Source organism: Pleurodeles waltl, chromosome 4_1 (genome assembly GCF_031143425.1).
Source record: "Pleurodeles waltl isolate 20211129_DDA chromosome 4_1, aPleWal1.hap1.20221129, whole genome shotgun sequence".
Classification (NCBI taxonomy): Eukaryota; Metazoa; Chordata; class Amphibia; order Caudata; family Salamandridae; genus Pleurodeles; species Pleurodeles waltl.
The window spans coordinates 218916198-218931640 of NC_090442.1; the positions used below are offsets into that span (position 1 = coordinate 218916198).

The 15443-nt window shown below is 44.5% G+C and overlaps 1 protein-coding gene across 1 annotated transcript in view; it reads right to left on the reverse strand.

Moving 5' to 3' along the window:
- Positions 1-15443, reverse strand: part of LOC138287148 (potassium voltage-gated channel subfamily KQT member 1-like) — a 750297-nt gene that overhangs the window by 209371 nt on the left and 525483 nt on the right. The window contains exon 7 of the mRNA XM_069227507.1: positions 2506-2616. Coding sequence (XP_069083608.1) covers positions 2506-2616 — 111 coding nt within the window. The remainder of the gene's footprint in view (positions 1-2505; positions 2617-15443) is intronic.

Consider the following 15443-nt stretch of genomic DNA (forward strand, 5'->3'; position numbering starts at 1 on the left):
GACTAGTGTGATGTTCTAGTTACTCTCCAGCAACATATATATAAGGAGACCTGGTTAAAAAATGGCTCAGAATCTGTACGCATGAAGTCAAGGCGTCCTTGTAGTTTCTTATCACATCAGCAGTAAAAAAAGCAGGCTGAGATAATCTCTTCTGGTCTTCAGGGTAAAAGTACAAAACAACATAAAATGCATCAGAGACTCTTTGCCCACAAACTCACATCCACAAATAGATTAGCTACTTCTACCCTTTTTGCAGGAGCCTGTATACTGCTTCACCGGCAGAGTACCTACTCTAAAATTAATATACAAGGATATTTTAAGAGGTGAATAAAGCATGTCTAGATATGGTTCAAAGGGAGGATAGTCTTAAAATATGATGCTGGTTTATTTATCTTCTTCCTGACTGATTCACAACCTTTCCACGGACATCCTTTCTCGTTTACACCTGCAATCGGAGCAGACTATGGCTTGATAAGTAGCAGCCACATGATTGAACCAGGGTAGTTTCACTCACTTAGCTTGCCACCAAACCTCTTGCATCAAAGGTCTCAACTTTTTTGTTTTGTCCATATCCTTACCCAGTATTGGAGGGGGTCGTAGTGCTGCATATTGCTCAACGGATTTGACATCCAGCTCATGTCTCAATTTGCCCATCCGGGTCCTTGGGCCAAGAAGAAGTAAGTAGCGTAAAAAGTGATTCTCTGGCCTTACAAAGCTCTTCGCGTTTTTATAGCCATACATCTCAGCTCTGTAAAGTCCTGCTGCAAGGGCTTGTGCTCAATAAGCCTCAAGAGCGGGGCCATTCAATCTGCTCCTCTGGCTTTTAGTAAAGCTAGGGACACCACCGGCATATTGACTCAGGGTTGCCTCGCCTTTAGTAGTTGTGCAGACCAAGTCAACTTGGAGTCTATCCTCAGTCAGAAGTAATCGTAATCTTCAATGCGATCAAAAGGAATTCCATGAATTATGAAGGTGCTCCTCAAATTAGGACTGCCCTTTAGGATCATCCATTTTGTTTTCACAGTGTTAACCTGTAGCTTCTTTGTGTCACAGTAGCTTTCAAACGCCTTCAGGAGCTTATGCATAGCTAGTTCAATGACTGGCAAGTGCAACCAAACAAGCAAAATTGGGGCTTTTGGCCCCCCACAAACCAGCACATCAATATTTATGGCCTTCAAATAGCTGACAACATCACCGATGAAGATATTAAACAAAGCTAGAGCCTGGACACCCTGTCTGACCCTAAAATTAATATTGAAGCTTCATTCGCTTTCTCCTCTTAAGCCATATCTAGCCGAAGAAGTGTTATCACTGTATGGTAGTTTAATCGCTGACACCAGTTTTACTGGGCAGCCCTGGGCTGATACTATTTGCCAAAGTAGCTTTTGGTTTACAGTATCAAAGGATTTTATATCAACAAATGTCAAATATATCAGCATAAAAAAATCTAAATGATATTTCAGGCCGATGGTAAATAATCAAATTTCTTGGTCAGTTGTTCCTTGGCCTTTCCGAAATCCTGCCTGTGCTGCATTGATGATCCCATTGTCACACATCCAATCATCTAGGCGAGTGTGCAAAAGCTTTGCATATATAAGAAAACTTTCTCATAATATTGGATTAAAATACTGGTCAAACCAAGGTCTAACCACAGAGTCTGCAGTCTGTATAGTCATTTCTATTCAGTGTTCCCAAATTTTGATCTATTTCTGTTGAGTTCAAAATCATAAAAACTCACTGTTTCACAGGGGAGGAGCGGAACAGGTGTTTATTCGGGATTTGCTGCTGCTGTGTAAGTGCAACCAACCCGCACTGACTTTAAAAAGACACTGAAAACACAAGCATTCGACTGGGGTGAAATGATGACAACATATCCAACTTTCACCAGATGACCCTCTCTCTCCAAGCCAAATGTCCAGAAAATAAAATACAGATGTAACTGGGTTGACAGGCTTCGCACACAAAACTAGCTTCAAAAGAAGAATATGAATTTAGAAACTATATAATTTTTTTGCAAATAAGAGATTCATCTCCGGGCTCTCTCATTCCTCTTCTGTTTTATTAATGGCAGTGTCTATGAAGCACATGCCAAACATGATGAATCAAAGCACTGTACATCCAAAAGCAAAGGAAGAGCAATAAATCAAGACAGTGCAAACTCGAAAATAGAAAGGAAAGGCAACCCACATCTAATTAGTTTTGGGATGCATTAAACGCATTAAATGCTTTAAAAGGAACATTTATTTTTAAACATAGAAATTGAAACTGATTATTAATTTAATCATGCCTAAACGCCTAGACTCCTTTACGCATTTTAGGGCTACACCTGCAGTTCCATAAAGCCTGTGTTCTTCACTTGTTGAGAGGGATCTTAATTTCCAATTCAAAATGTAGAGGGGGAGGGAGGTGGAATGGGGTGTCTTTTTACATCTACAATTGACACTTCAATCTACTGAGCGATCTAATGACAGAGGATCTGGGATGCTTCTTTCAATGAGGACTTACCGCTGGAAGAGCGAAGAAAGAGATGGCAAACACTGAAAAACAGGAAGCTATGGTTTTCCCAATCCATGTCTGCGGTACTTTGTCTCCGTAGCCAATAGTGGTAACTGTTACCTGCATTACAAGGGGAAAAAATAAGTTGTTATTGGACATATATTTTATTAATGGGAAGAAGATGCATATAAGGCGGCAAACACTATGCAAAATCTGCCAAAAATAAAAGCAAAATAAGTTCTGATTAAGCAAGAAAGTTGAAAGTTGAGCTGTGTACTTCATTATAATTTCAGATTTCACTCGAAACGTCAGCTTGTTCTTGTAACTAGACTTTACTAAGATGGCTCACTGGATTTGCCTGCTCCCAAACACCCGCTCCTCCTAGAAATCACCATTAAATCACCATTTATCACCTATGATAAGCAGAGACACTTTAATGAACACCATGACATCAAGGATTAACCTATGTAAACCTTACCACAGTTACTGCTCTATAAAAACATATAAATAAATGTACCTACCTACTACCAATATAATAAAGTGGTAATATGTAGGGAACAACAATAAAAACTTACTATTACCTATATCTAAGGCCCTTCCCCAGAACACAATCAAACTCCACCCTACACCACTCCTCCCAACACCGGTCCACCCAATGCCACCCCACTCTATGCCATTCCACTCTATGCCATTCCACTGTACGCTATTCCACCATAGGCAACTCCACATCACTTTACTCTATACTATTCCACAGTATGCCACTCCACTGTATGCTACTCCTCTGTATGCAACTTCACTCTATGCCACTCCACTCTACGCTATTCAGCTCTCTGCCACACCACTGTATGCTAATACACTGGATCTCACTCCATTCTGCCCTATTCCACTGTATGCCACTCTACTCTAGGCCACTTCATGCCACACTACCCTATGTCACTCCACTCTATTCCACTGTATGCCACACCACTCTATGCCTCGCCACGCCACTCTACTGTACGACATGCTACTCAACTCTAAGGCACTCCAGTGTATGCCACTCTACTCTACGACATGCCACTTCACTGTATGCCACTACACTCTCTGGTATTCCACTCTACGCCACTACTCTCTACTGTACAGCATACTAATTGACTCTATGCCGATCCACTCCACGCCACTCCAGTGTATGGGATTTCACACTACATCAATCCATGCCATGCCACTCCAGTGTATTCTGTGCCACTCCACTCTACGCTATTCAACTCTATGCCACTCCACTCTCAGCCACTCCACTGTATGCTAATGCACTGTAGGGCACTCCACTCTACCCCACGCCACTCTATGCCACTCCACTCTACACTATTCCATTGTACACCACTTCACTCTACTCTATGCCAGGCCCCTCTACTCTACTGTACTACAAGCTACTTTATGGCTCTCCGGTGTACACCATTCCATTCCACTGTACGTCACTCAACTCTATGCTATTCCACTGTATGCCACTCCACTCTACTGTACGACACTACTAAACTATTTTCCACTCCAATGTATGCCAGCCCGCTGTACTCTGACACCACTCCACTCTACGCTCCTCTACTCTATGAGAAGCTACTCCACTGTACACCACTCCAGTCTACACCACTCCACTCTTTGCCACTCCACTCTAAGGTATACCATTGTATACCACTCTATTATATGCCACTTAAGTCTACGCCACTCCACTCTAAGGTATACCACTCTATTCTATGCAACTTAGGTCTATGCCACTCCACTCTACAGAATTCCACTATACACCTCTCCACACTACGCAATGCCACTGTACACAACTCTACTGTATGGTATTCTACTCTACATCTTTCTACTCCACTGTACAATGCCCTACTTGACTCTATGCCACTCCACTGTATGCCACTCCATTGTACGTCACTCCACTCTATGCTTCTCTACTCTACGCCATTCCACTGTACCCCACTTCACGGTATTCCACTGTACACCACTCAACTTCACTGTACGACAAACTACTGGGCTCTCCCCTTCTCCAGTCTATGCCACTCCACTGTATGCCACTCCACTCTAATATATGATATGCCACTCCACTCTATGACATGTCACTCAATTCAACTCTATGACACTTTACTCCTCTCTAACCCACTACACAACACTCCAGTCTATGACACACAACTGCACTCTATGACACCCCACTCCACTCTGCTATTCGACTCAACACCACTCCACTCTATGCTATGCTGTGCCTGCCTCTGTATGCTACTCCACTGTACACCACTCTATGACATGCCACTCCACTATACTATTCCACTCAACACCACTCCGCTCTATGCTATTCCACTGTACACCACTCCATCCTCAGTCAGTCTGGCACGCAAATCCACTTTACGCCACTCCCCTTTATGATATGCCACTGTACTCCATGCCACTGTACTGTAAGCCACTCCACTCTAAGCTATTCCACTGTATGCCATTCAACTGTACACCACTCTACGCCACTCTGTTCTATGCTATTTCAAACCCCTATACACCACTCCACTCTACGACACTCCACTCTATGCCACTCACTTTATGCCACTCCACGCTATACCAGTCCACTGCACTCTATGCTAACCCACTCTACGACACTCAACTTTATGCCACTCTGTGCCATTCCATTCCACACTGTTCCACTCTACGCCACTCCACTGTATGACACTCCACTCTATGATACTCTTCTCCACTCTACTCTGTGACCCTCCACCTAATGATAATCCACTCAACAACACTCCACTCTACAATTTCAAACACTTTTTTATCAAAAAATAAAAAGCAATGAATGGTTAAACTTTGTTAAAGTTAGGAAAACGTTATTTAAGCCAGTTTTATTTCATTGAATATATCTTTATATATGTATATATAAAGATATATAAATATCTTCCCTGAAAAGAATCAAAGGTTAAAGTAACATTATAGTTAGCTGAAATGTTCCATAACAGCATAAGGTTTTAACCTAAAAAAACACAGAAATTCACCAGTTGTAGTTATAGATATCTCAAGTAACTATAACTCATGCCCTAAGGTAACTATAACTTGCACTCCCTCTACTTATAGTTTTCTCCTCAAACAATTTAATTTCAAATGCTGCAATATTATCATCAATTATGCCATAAAAGATGTCATGAGTGAAGTAATATCTGAGGTAATTAGCAGTACATGGTGAGAGCTTGAGAGTCCCCTTTCACCCTCTTTTTACACATTTCAGCCCGAGGCTCTGGGAAGGGGGCCACATTCTTCCCTCCCCCATTTTCTACCTCAGCCCCAAGGGACGGGGCCCTCGGGCCTTACCAAGGCTCATGGAGGGAGCCCCCACAACCCCCTCCCAAAAAAAACCACTTTGCAACACCCCCGGAACTTGGTCCACCCTGTTTTTTTTTCAGAAGCCTGCACTTTTTTAGATTTTGCCACAGATTTGCGGATCCTCCACAAATTCACAGCAAAATGTAATAAACAAAAACAATTTTGTCCCCAGCTGGAGTCCCTCTGTGACTCCACCACCATCCCTACCCTGCCCCCTTATGTCTTCTTCTCTCATCCAAACACACTTCACAAAAGCACATGTCCCTCAAGGCTCTATCATCTCACTCATGCTTTTCAACATCTACATGAAGTAATTACCGACAATGAATAATGAATTTCAGCTCATATTCTATAACTATGCAGATGACACACCATTACTCCTTAACCTGGAAAGCCCCAAAGACAATGAAAACTCAGAAATCTTCAGTTGCCTCAGAGCCATTGATCAGTGGATGACATGGAGCCACCTCAAATTGAATGCTTCCGAAACTGTAATACTAACATGTGGTGACTGGAAAAATCATGACCCACTCTGCACCTGGCCTTATGATCTGGGACCACCTCCTAAAGTATCTAAGAAAGTAAAACCTTGGAATTACCATGGACTCCAAGTTATCAATGAATGCCTAAATGGGCATATTAGCAAGATTACACTTCATTACTATGAAAACCCTGCGAAGTATCTTACCCCACCTGGGATTTCAACACAAGGTCCAGGCTACTATCTCTTGAACTGTCTAAACATGATTATGCAAGTAGCCTCTACCACGGATCATCTTCATTAACTATGAAAAGACTACAATGGATTCAGAATTCTGCTGCCAGAGCACTCCTACATGTAAAGCCACAAGCCCACATCTCCCCTGCCTTGAGGGCCCAACATTAGTTACCAGAAGATCCACCTTCAGGCTGCTTTGTATCATCCACAAAGCAATACATGGACCAGGATCACTGTGCATCAGGAATAAAATCACCACATACATTCAACAAAGGACCCTCCACTCCAGACTGGCACCTTGCCTCACAATCCCACCATACAAGAAAACAAAAACATCCTTCTTCATCCAAGCAGTCAAACTATGAAACTCATTACTTCAAAACATAAGATCCACAAATAACTACCGTATGTTATCTTCAGGAGACTATTCAGGAGTTGGCTCTTTCCTACATAACCACCATTCTCAAACACTAATTTACAGCATAGCCCTATGTATGTACACATGTAAAATTAGATTTTATGTGTGTGTCTAGATATGTGTATTTCTTTGTACAAATATGTGTAATAATTATGGTTTTTAAAATATATAGATACTCTTTGCTTAACAAATGTACATGTTACTTATGGTTAAAAAAAAAATATATTATTGTATGCTTAAAATATATAGGTCAATGCATAGATGTTTATGGGTCTCTATTTTATTCATCTATTACAATATGTAAACAGTATCATAACTATTTATTCTACAAGTGCTTCACTATTTTAATATTGAAGAATATATCAAATGAAAAAAATGAGTTATACAAATCGGACAAATACATTAGTTTAAAGTACATCAACACTTGAAAGTCTGAGTTTATAAAATACTACTTTAAATCTCGATATATTTTCTTCCTTATACCTTTATATCCTTTGCATGTACTATTGTATCTATATATTTATTACTGTATGAGTACTGTAGAAAGAAATCTTTTGACTCACCCTAATCCTCTCTCAGTATATCCTCTGCTTCCATTCTGACTTATCCCAAACCTCGTTCTACTGCTATCCTCTCCAGAATTACCCTTTTTAGTCTCTTCCCTCCTCTAGCTCTCTTTGGATCACCCTAAACCTCATTTTACTTCTTTCATCTCCCAAACAACCCTTTTTTAAATTCTTACCTCATGTATTCCTCCTTTGACTCATCCCAAACTCCATTTTACTAGTATGATACCCCTAATCCATTTCTAGAGACTTATCCCTCCTTCATCTCTCCTTTTACTCATCCCAACCCTCACCTTACTATTATGATCTCCCAAATAACTCTTTCTAGACTCTTCTTAAATCCCTTCAGTATCCTATTCAATCCAACTAACAGACACCGCTCAAAATAACTCATACTTCCCTATACTAACCCACCACTAATCCTAATACTCGCCGAACAGCACCTTGACACCTCATCAGTGGTAGTAAGTTCTATATATGTCCACTGACCCTCTCCAGCATAAAATATACAGATTTGTTTTTAGCATTAATTAATTCCTCAAAAACTACTGAATGGAATTACACCACATAACAAAAGGTCCTCTTTCTCGACCGTGAGTTAGTTTTTTGACAAATTTGGTCTAAATCCGTTCAGCGGCTTGGGCTGTAGCGTGTCTAAAGTTACTATGGAAAGATTAATGGGGAAAACGTGTTTTGGGCCTCGACCCTTTTTTTCGGTCCCCGCTTGATGGATCCCCAAAACTTTCCAGTTAGGAGTGGAGGTAAACAAAAACAAAAAGAGGTTTTTTTTGGAACTTTGCATCAAACGGCGCCAAAGATATAAGGAAACCAAAAAATGCATTTCCTACAGAAACACAAACCTAACTTTCCCCATACATTTTCCATTGACTTTTTAGGGAGTGCTACCACAAAAACTGCTGAACTAAATTACACAAATTCTGGCAGGAAGCTAGATCTTGTACCAGAAAGTGTGCTTTTTCTTATGTGATGTGAGTTTGCCCAGCAGTTTTAGAGATAGTAAAGATTAAAAATGCTTGTATAGCTGGATGGTTGGCTTCAAACTCAATTTTAAAAAAGAGAGTGTTCCGATTGGTGCAGGGGGCTTTTCTCCCATTGATCCAATTTGCCTCCATGGGAGTCAGGCTTCCACAGGAGCGAGCACTCAGAATGGCTTCATGCAACATGAAGAAAATGCTACGGGCAACCATTACAGGGATTGGGGACTTTACCACCTGTCCTAAGTTAAAAATGAAAAAAAATATATATATAAGGGGGCAAGGTAGGGAAACCCTGCCCCTCTAGCACTTTGCGGGGGACAAAAATATATAGTTTTCATTTTTACAAGTCATGATCCCGCAGGACTCATGTGGGATTGCCAGCCAGTGTTTTCTTTTAAATAATTTATTAAATATGGGGAGTGGGGTGTGAGTGGGGCACCCTTCCCTAGCCTGTCAGGGCCCTGTAGACCCATCACCTGGGCAAAATATAAGTAAAAGGGGAGGGGAGCATGTGGTCCCCTTCCCTGGTCCACTTATGGATCCCGAGGACCCCATCCCCTGGGGCCAAATATAAATATAAGGTAAAGGGGGCATGCATTCCCACTCCAGGAGCCACTTATGGGCCCCTATCACCTGGGGCCAAATAGACTATGATGGGAAGGGGGACACATGGTTTTACCCTCAGTCCTCAACTGGGCCCCATGGACCCCATTCCCCTGGCCCAAAACAGATAGAGAAAGGGGAGGGGCCATGCACCCCCTCCCCATGGTGGTATCTGCCCCAGGGACCCCAAACTCTGTGGCAAGATACAACACAGTGTCCCTGGGAGCCTATCCCTAGGGCACTGTGGTTCCCTCCCTGGCATATATGGAGGGAGAAGTTAAAAACAGCTGCTCCAGCAGGGCAGGAGCAAAACGAAAGGCTGCGGGGGCCCTTTCACTCATTGCTGAATTTATTTGAAAATCAGAGGGGTCCAAGCAGGAGAGGGGTCACTCAGCCAATATCAACCAATTCTGTATACTGTCCAGGGGAGCCCACCTCTGGACACTGTTGTTCCCTGCCTGCGGAAGGAAAAGAACTGCTGCAGCAGTGAAAAAAATGGAACGACTGCCTGGGTGGGAGCAAAGGAAAGAAGCCGGCTCCCACTACCATCCAATATGGTGGGAGCCATCACAGGCTGTGGGGGCCTTGGGGCCCCCCAGGCTCCCAACATTGCCTGCACTCTCTTGGGCAGGGAACTCCACTTAACTTCCGCCCAGTGGGAACAGTTAGAACAGCTGCTCTCACCAGGCCGGAGGAAAAAGAAAGTCCCGGCTCCCACCAGCTCCTACTATGGTATTTGCTGGGGAGTCGGCTGGGGCAATGGGGCTCCCCCTGTAGGTCTCGATGTACTGATTTGTGAGTGCCCCGGTGGGCACTAGGACACCTACTAGAGGACCTTGGGGTTGGGGCAAAAAAAAGGTAGCTCCCATTTCGTTTTTAAATTAATATGACTCCAGGGACGGGCCAAGGTCAGTATATGTGAAGAGTGGGGCTTGTGTTGGGCCTTCCTCCACAGGCAAATTTCCGCCCTGGAAAAACCATCCTCCGGGGTCCACAATTTAATACAGAGAGGAGGGGAAGAACAGCGCCTCCCCCTCCCTGAGCATGTTGAAGCACGGGCACCCACTAGAAACCTTAAAAAAAGGCCGGCTCTCCCAAGGGAGGGCCAGCTGGGGACATGAGGGCCCTGGGGCTTTTCCCCCATAAATGTCCAGCTGTAGGTGCCACGGGTACCCACTATAGAAACCAGCTGGGGGTTGCTGAGGCCCTAGGGGTTCCCCCTCAGCTCCAAAGCAAAATGTATGATGTGGTTGTGCCTGGGTGGACACCAGGACACTAACAAAAATAATTTCTTTAAAAAAAAGTAATAATAAATTAGTGTCAGGAGCCACTCATTTATAATTCACTGCTCCATTAAGGAAAGTCCCATAATGCCCTGCACGGACTATCAATTTTTTTTTTTAGGTTGGGGATGTCCCTAAAAAGGGATATTTTTCAAAAACAATCTTAGCTGGAGCTCTAGTTTCTTCAGCTGGAGCTGGAGTGCAAGCCTTCTTATTTTTATGATTATATTTTGTGCAATGAAAAAGGTAAAAAGAAAGACTAAGCCATGTCGATGTATTTAAAAAAGTCTTGCTTTTAATATTTTTCAGCCCACAAAATGAAATCATAAGAACTATGTTAAAAGAAAGACTTAATCACACATTGTGATTGTTTTAATTACAACTTTATTAAACATGTTTATAATTATCACTGTTGTTAAAATTTACATTGCATGAATTACTGAAACATACACTTGATTAGAAATATTGGTGATTTTTGGATAAAGATGGTAGCTCTGTTATATATATATATATTCATATACAACCCTTGACAAACCCAATAGGCCTACTTTTTATATTTTGGTTTTGTGACTCTGACATAGTCAGTATCTCTGCTTGAGTGTGGACAGGACCTGTGAGACCTACCACATGCTGAGTATGCCAGATGACCATGTGCTGCAGGACGTAGGGCACTTGTATGTATTTATGTATTTAAGTGTGTGTGTGTGTGTGTGTGTGGTACTGATCTCCAGAAACAAAAGCTCCCCATGGGATGCATCTTGGTGGCCCTCGGAACTCAGACCTACTTCTACTCCCACTGAGAACACTAGGAACCTAGGCATCATTCTGGACAACAACCTAACCATGACGACTCAGGTCAACTTTGTCTACTCCTCTTCCTGCTTCTTCACCCACTGCATGCTTCATAAGATATTCAAATGGCTTCCCCAAAGCTCAAGACGCACCATCAACCAGCCCCTCATCTCTAGTCAACTGGACTATGGAAACACACTCTAGGCAGGGATCCCAGCTCACCTCCAATGACAACAGACCATACAGAATGCCACAGCCAGACTTGTCCTGGATCTCCCTGGACAAACCCACATAACCCCCTACCTGAGGGAACTGCACTGGCTCCCTGTTCAGAAAAGAACCTGTTCAAGCTTGTGACCCATGCATACAAGGCTCTACACAATGGGGGACGCCTACTTGAACCACCATCTGAACATTCATTAGACCACCTGATAACTCTTCTTCCCTTTCTCTAACCCTCACCCCACCATCAGACATAGCACATGTGGAGGTGGCGCCTTCTCCTTCCTAGTAGCGAACACGTGGAACGAGCTACCCTTTCATCACCAGACCGCCCTGATAGTCCGTGAAGACCTGGCTAATTGACTAATCAACCGGACCCTGCCACCATATGGATACCCTCATTGGTGACAAGTAGCATTGTACTAATCTACGGATTGATTGACTGATTGATTGATTCACAGTGGTGGATGGGCAGAATTTCCATAGGAAAGGCATTTGTTGTTTCTCTAATAACTTTAACACTGTCTAAAGAATCTCAACAATTTTTTCTAAAACAAAATGCTCAACCCTGTTGGCTACTTCAAGGAAAGCTTTGCATGAATGCGTGGGCCAATAAAAGGGGAGGGGAATGCGATTTGTTTGTTAAGTCCCATAGGAAAGTTATTGTTCAATGCAGATAAAACAGCTGAACAGAGGGATACCAAATTCAGAAAAAGTTAGAAAATTATTCAGAAATTGTGCTTTTGGTGTAAATCCATTCAGCTGGTTAGGAATTAGCATTTAAAAAGGTGCTCAGGGTAGGCATGAAGGAGTTAACACTAATATAAATGAGAGCTACCTAGAATGTTGGTGACTAGATATGCTCTGATTGGCCTATTCAAAGTGGATGTGCAGATCCTGATCGTCTCACCACAACATAAGGAAAACATTGTGGTGGCCATTACAGGACTCAGTGTATCGTCCCTGAGTCCTGAAAAAAATATGTAAAGCATGTAAGAGGACAGGGTGGGTAAATTGTGAACCCCAGATCCATGTGTGTGAGATGTGGGTTCCAAGGGACGCCAGCCTCAAGTCAAAATAAAAAAAAATATATATTTTGGAAAGCCGGAATTGCATTGCGCCATTTCACCCAGTGTGGCACCCCCAGAATTAGTGCAGTAGCAGTCAAAGAACAGTTCTTGCAATCAGTTACCATTGTGGGGGTCGGCATTCTGGATTGGATGACCACAGGTAAAAGCAGTGTGCAGCAGGAGTTAGATGCAGGATCAGGCCAGAGGTCCGGCACTGTGTTCAGCCTCACACTACGCACAGCCAAATGTTCCGTCAGCCATGACTGGAGGTCGAATGAGCATGGGTTGGGCACCAGTGGAGGGTCATTTGAGACGTCATCAGTGATGTCATCAATGATGGCATTTAATGTATCATGAGTGATGTAATACATGAGGTCATAAACAGTGTATCACGAGGGGGTGTGGCTTGACGCCAATGTGGTAGGAAGCAGGCTGACGGAGCTCCCAGCCAAGCTCCTCTATCCAGACCCATCTGGCAAGACTACGGTTGGACTTACCTACTAAATCCGCAACCCCGGCTTTTCCCCTACTGTGCAGCAGCTGCCACAATTAAACACATTGGAAGTCTCACAGCTCTGTAGGGACCCTGCCTCACTAAGCAAGATGGCTACTACCAGCGAACCGGCCCACACCTATCTCTGGGGGGCTGACTCCGTGGCATGTCCAGAGTGTGCGGGCTGCCCCCGAGAGCAAAGCAAAATACCAGACCCTTCGGGGTGATCGGAGCCCCCCCTCGTGGGAGAGAGCAAAAAGGACTTACAGGGGCCGGTGACACTGACACAGGGAGCTCCACATAGACGGTTGTGACCCCAGCACTACCTGCCTGGCCCCTGATTGCCCACGCATGCAGGCTGATGGCCTGGGGAACTTTTCGTCCCCTGTTTCCCCCCTCCACCCACTGCATTCCAACAACAGCCAGGGGACAGCCTCCCTCACTAGGCGGTGCAGAACTCCAGCGGGCTTAAAGGAGCCAACCGTACCGCTGCCTTTGTTAAGATGGCATCCATTGGCGCAGTGGCCGGTACCAAATGGCCACGAGACCTCCCATGAGCGATTCTCAGGCGTGCTCTGGAGACCAGGAAGAGCACAGTAAGAGACACCGAGTACTTGAAGTGTTTGAATCCCCCCTCCGACGCAGCCTGGGGAGTAAGACTTTGCTGGCCTGTCGGCGGCGGCACTAGGAAATAGCAGGGGCAATTGCATGCCTGATGCCACCTACTTGTCTCTGACTCTTCTACAGTTGCCTGTTTGGTGAATGGGGGTGCTCCATCTTCCTGCACCTCCCCTCCCATGTAAAAAGCAGCTTAGCATTGCAGTGAGGCAGCTACCTTCTGGGACCTGATGACAACTGCGGACCTGGTGCCCAGGCCAAATGAGATAGACCTGGTGAGATCACAGCCGAAATCTCAGAGAGGAGAGAAGATTGCCTGAGAGTAAGTGAGCCGACAGAGCCAGCAGACCCCTCCACCCCTGAACTGAAAAGCAGAGTACACCCTAGCAAGACAAGTAACACCCTCCAGCTGCTGGTCGCCCATGTAGTCACCCATGCAGAGGGTCATACGTACGGGGGGCTCAATAGACTTTGCGGGTGGTGCTGACACTGCCGGAGAATGAGGGTGCAATTCTGGGTGTCCCCCGAACATTGCTCACAGTGCACCTGGGCTCTACAGCTGGGGCCTGCTGGGCAAAACACCTCCTAACAGAACTGCAACACTGCACTCATCACTGTGGTGCTTTGGGAGCACCTGACCCGGACTGGTCTGAATCAGCAACACAAGACGCACCTGAAGGGGAATGAACATGCCTCCCTGTTCACCCACCTTGATACCACACGAAGATGGGCAAGAAACAGGACAACAGAGATCCTGACGTGGAACGGGGAACCATGACTACCGCGCCAGAGACCAAGGATGGGTGAGGGGGCACCGACATGGGGGAATTACATTGTGCCACATTGAATACTATCCTTCAAGCTATAGTAGCATACCACAAAGTTCTAGAACTCAAAATAGATACCATGGTCACAGACCTAGGACTCCTAAGAGATGACAACAGGTTACTAATTGAAAGGGTAACAAAGACGGAACGAGCATTAGAGGACATAAGCCTTGAGGTGACCTCAGTGAACAACCGATTAACAGGAATTAAAAACAGAGTCAAAGTCCTGGAATGCGGCAGAGGATGCTGAGAATAGAGCCAGTGGAACAACATAAGGATTATTGGACTTCCTGAATGCGTGGAAGGCACTGGACCAGACATGACTAAATTCCTGGAGACCTGGCTCACAGACAAAACAGTGCCTGAAGGCTTCTGATGATTTTTTGCACTCAAGAGGGCCCAGTGAGTTTCTGCTAGACCCTCACACCCTGGGGCAGGTCCCAGACCTGTCATTGCTAAGGTGCTACATTTTAAGGACAGGGACGATATCTTGACACAAGCCAGACTAAAAGGAAACATTAGCGTGGATAATAGCAAGGTCAAGCTTTTTCACGACTTTACTAAAGCAGTGCAGCAACAGAGAAACTATTTTGCAGAGGCCAAAAAACAAATCACAAAATGGCCCTTTCATATGTGATGCTGTTCCCCGCCTGACTCAGGGTCACCCATAACAATTCATCACACTTCTTTGCCTCCCCGCCCAAGTCTGGGAATGGATTGAGCAGCTTCCTCACCAGAAGGGCAGCCCCCCTGACCATGCAGCTCAATCCCCGAAGGAACTGGAGAAGGCAGGCAAGACCTGACATGGTGGTGATCCCCTCCTGCTCCCAGGCTGTACAAGAATGCTGGCGGGTAGTGGTTAAAGTGGTGGCCATCAGCGGATCAAGCTCTACCCCTCACATCGGAGAAGGAAACTGATGACCTGGTGGACTCTGACTCAGATATAAGATGAAATATGTCAGGGGCCACAGATATTTCCCTCTCACAAATAACACCCATAACAGCAGTTTAACTA